At 47.3% G+C, this 4,351-nt stretch overlaps 1 protein-coding gene across 1 annotated transcript; it reads left to right on the plus strand.

Annotated features, from left to right (window-relative positions):
- Positions 1 to 13: 13 nt before the first annotated feature.
- On the plus strand, positions 14 to 3,650 carry LOC104814511 (receptor-like protein kinase 5). The gene is made up of 2 exons (XM_010542585.2): positions 14 to 2,631; positions 2,947 to 3,650. Exons 1-2 carry the CDS (start codon positions 57 to 59, stop codon positions 3,330 to 3,332), a joined length of 2,961 nt encoding a protein of 986 aa, XP_010540887.1. The 5' UTR covers positions 14 to 56; the 3' UTR covers positions 3,333 to 3,650.
- The last annotated feature ends 701 nt before the right edge of the window (positions 3,651 to 4,351 follow it).

Here is a 4,351-nt window from a genome sequence, read left to right on the forward strand (position 1 = left end):
CCCCCCCTCCCCCCCCCCCCCGAATAAATAAAGTTTTTTAAAAATAAAATAAAAAAATGCTTTTTTGTCTCATTCTCCTTCTTTCCCTCTCCCCTCCGTACATGACCCTCTCACTGAACCTCGATGGCTCCGTTCTCCGGCAAGCCATGCTGGGCCTATCCGACCCGACCCAGTCCCTTTCTTCATGGTCCACCGCCGATGAAACTCCGTGCCGGTGGTCCGGTGTCACCTGCAATGGATCCTCCGTCGCCTCCGTCGACCTCTCCGGCTTCACCCTCGCCGGCCCTTTCCCCTCCGTCCTCTGTCGCCTTCCTTCTCTCTCCTTTCTCTCTCTCTATGATAACAACATCAACGGCTCTCTCTCCGCCGGCGACTTTGCAGCTTGTCGGAATCTGACACACCTCGATTTGTCGCAGAATCTCCTCGTCGGACCCATCCCGGCCTCCCTCTCCTCCGAGCTGCCGAACCTCCGTTATCTCGACCTCAACGGGAATAACTTCTCCGGTGATATTCCTTCGAGCTTCGGGGAGTTTCAGCGGCTCGAGTCGTTGAACCTCGTCGGAAATTTTCTAACCGGAACCATTCCCTCCTCGCTCGGTAACGTGTCCACGCTGAGAGAGCTCAGACTCGCTTACAACTTGTTTTCTCCGGGCGTGATCCCGCGTCAACTCGGGAACCTCACCAAGCTCGAGGACCTCTGGCTCAGCGGCTGCGCTCTCGTCGGTCCGATCCCTCCGGCTCTGTCCGGGCTGACTCGATTGGTTAACTTGGATTTGTCCACGAACCAACTCACCGGGTCAATCCCGAGTTGGATCAATCAGCTGAAGAGTGTTAAGCAGATCGAACTCTTCAACAACTCGTTCTCCGGAGAGTTGCCGGAGGGGATGGATAACTTGACGACTCTGAGGAGATTCGACGCGTCGACAAACCTGCTGAGCGGAACGATTCCCGACGGCTTGACTCGGTTGGAGCTCGAGTCGCTCAATCTGTACGAGAACAGATTAGAAGGGCCTTTGCCGGAGAGCATAACTCGCTCAGAAAGGTTGGTCGAACTCAAGCTGTTCAACAACAGACTCAGCGGAGAACTACCGAGGCAGCTCGGCGTGAACTCGCCGTTGAAGTACGTAGACCTTTCATATAATCAGTTCTCCGGCGAGATACCGACGACCTTGTGCGTTAAGGGGATGCTAGAGGATCTTATTCTTATATATAATTCGTTTTCCGGGAAAATCCCAGAAAATCTGGGGAAATGTCAGAACTTGACTCGGGTCCGACTGAGGAACAACAAGTTTTCGGGTGATATCCCCGATGAATTCTGGGGATTGCCTCGCTTGTATCTCCTCGAACTCGTCGAGAATTCGTTCACCGGTAGAATTCCCGAGACGATCTCCGGTGCGAAGAACCTGTCTATCCTGCGGATCTCGAAGAACCATTTTTCTGGTTCCATACCCGGTGAAATGGGATCGCTGAACCGACTGATCGAGATTTCCGGATCGGAGAATGAGTTCTCTGGTGAAATTCCGGGAAGTTTAGTGAACCTGAGGGAATTGAGCATGCTCGATCTCAGCAAAAACCAACTTTCCGGCGAGATTCCCCAAGGAATCCGGGATTGGAAGAAACTCAACGAGCTCAATTTTGCCGATAATCATCTCTCCGGTGAAATCCCTAGTGAAATCGGCAGCCTGCCTGTTCTCAACTACCTCGATCTCTCTATCAATCGATTTTCGGGGAAAATCCCGCTGGAACTGCAGAATCTAAAGCTCGACCTTTTGAATCTATCGAATAATCAGCTCTATGGCGAGATTCCTCCTCTCTACGCCAAGAAAATATACATTAACAGCTTCCTGGGCAATCCCGGGTTGTGCGTTGATCTCGATGGCCCTTGCCCGAAGATCGCTCGATCTAAGAACACCGGACACGTCTGGATTCTCTTATCCGTCTTCCTTCTCGCCGGACTTATCCTAGTAACCGGAATCGTTGTCTTCATCGTGAATTCCGGGAAACTCAAAACCGCGAATAAGAAGCCGCGATTCGCCGTGTCCAAGTGGAGATCCTTCCACAAGCTTCAATTCAGCGAGCTCGAGATCGCCGATTGCCTCAACGAACGGAACGTAATCGGAGCCGGAGCCTCCGGGAAGGTGTACAAGGCGGAGCTCAGCAACGGCGAGGTCGTGGCTGTGAAGAAACTAAACGGGAGGGCCAGAGAAGACGATTCGTTGAACAGAGACGCGTTTGCGGCAGAGGTCCAAACGCTAGGGACGATCAGACACAAGAGCATCGTGCGTTTGCTCTGTTGCTGCTGCTCCGGCGATTGCAGATTGTTGGTGTATGAGTATATGCCAAACGGGAGTTTGGGAGACGCGCTTCATGGCGGCAAAGGAGGCCTACGTTTGGATTGGCGTTCGCGTTACAGAATCGCGTTGGATGCGGCCGAGGGTCTCTCCTATTTGCACCACGATTGCGTTCCCCCTATTGTCCACCGTGACGTGAAATCAAATAATATACTGCTGGACGCAGACTTTGGGGCCAAGATCGCCGATTTTGGGGTCGCCAAGGTCGCTGCTATGGACGGCGGCAAGGTGTTGGGCTCCATGTCTGTCATCGCTGGCTCCTGCGGTTACATCGCACCAGGTTTCGTCTCCCAAACTCTCGTTTGATTGTTGCGTTTGCGTTTGCGTTTGCGTTTACGTTTGCAAGTGCTTCCCGAAATCTAAGTTGCTGTCTTGAAAAGATGATTGTTTCCTTGCACACAGAAACTAGTTGCCAAAACCTTAAAAACTTAATTAACAATCACTCTACTAACATTTATGTTTCTAACGGTAATTTATCACCCAAAACACTATTAATTGAATGATCAATCAAAATGTTGGTTGTATCTATAATTGTCGTCCACAAGGAATGATCAACAACTCGTGTTTTTTGTTTACAAATATGGATGATATGCAGAGTACGCATACACGCTAAGGGTGAACGAGAAGAGCGATATATACAGCTTCGGAGTGGTGTTATTGGAGCTGGTGACGGGAAGGGGAGCGACCGATCAGAAGCTGGGGGAGAAAGACTTGGTGAAATGGGTATGCACCACTCTTGACCAGAAAGATCTCGAGGCAGTGATCGATCCCGAACTCGATCTTCGGTTCAAGGAGGAGATAAGCAGATTCATCCACATCGCGCTTCTGTGCACGAGCCCTCTCCCACTCAACAGACCCTCCATGAGAAAGGTCGTCATTATGCTTCAAGAACTTGTCGCCTCCAACTGCCTCCCTAAACGCGACGGTAAGCTCTCCCCTTACTACACCGACGACGTTTACGATCAGGAGAGCTGCGTTTGATTCTCTCTTCTAAACGCCATTGGTTCTGCGTTTGAGAGTGTCATGAAAGCTTGTACGGGCCGGGTCGGGTTAAGACAGAGGACATGATTGGCGAACTTTTAGAAGAATTCAAATCTTGGAAAAAAAATGTAGCTTTCGGATTAGGTAATTGCTGTTAAATGGGATTTAATAAGTTTGGGTCATATATATATATTATTTAAATGCAGCATTTGCAGTGTTAGTCAGTCTATTCAGTGGTTGGGCCATACCCCAAGCCGCCCTTAATTAATTGGTATTTATTTGGGCCCCTTCTTATTAATTTCGAAATCAAATTGCATTTCTGGAGACTTTATTTTTGTTTAAGGTATTTTTACCATTCTCAATCAATTTCCAATCCAAGGCTCTGAGAGGAGGTGAAAATATTAATTGAAAAATTTTAGGGATAATCCCATATTCCCCCACAAATTTTCGAAAAAGTTCCAATTTCCTATACCAATTTTTAATTTGACAAAAAACTACACCGGATTTCAAATATTTCCAAATTCCCACACAAAATCTTAAAATGTGTTGCAATTTCCTCCATATCCGTAAACGACGTTATGTTCTGTCAATTTTAATGCTGACGTGGCATGCCACGTCATACAAATTTCGCCAAATCAGCACATTTCGCCAAGATATATCCGTAGAAACGATCCTTACATAACCCGTAATTCCCGACACCTACGATGTTTTATAGAATTGTGCTAAGTCTTTGCTTGTATTTGCTTTAATTCGTGTTTACTTTCAGTTATAATCATCACCATCATCATTATCGTCTCCGACCGAAACCGAGTAATAATCGTAATTGTTGTCTACATATATACAAATATACATCTACATACATAATTATATACATATATATATATAGACACACTTATACATTTACATATATACACATTTTTACATATATACATGATGTCGATCTAGGATGTGATCTAATCTTGTTTTAATTCCTAAATACAATCACCGCAAGTGTACGGATCAATTGTAGTACCTAGGGT

This window comes from Tarenaya hassleriana, unplaced genomic scaffold (assembly GCF_000463585.1).
Source record: "Tarenaya hassleriana unplaced genomic scaffold, ASM46358v1 Cleome21, whole genome shotgun sequence".
Taxonomy (NCBI): domain Eukaryota; kingdom Viridiplantae; phylum Streptophyta; class Magnoliopsida; order Brassicales; family Cleomaceae; genus Tarenaya; species Tarenaya hassleriana.

What these genes read in the sequence shown, in the direction of transcription:
- LOC104814511 (XM_010542585.2), top strand. Translation starts at nt 57, where the DNA reads ATGCTTTTTTGTCTCATTCTCCTTCTTTCCCTCTCCCCTCCGTACATG. An exon ending in CTGCGGTTACATCGCACCAG is followed by an intron (nt 2,632 to 2,946) that starts GTTTCGTCTCCC and finishes GATGATATGCAG; the next exon opens with AGTACGCATACACGCTAAGG.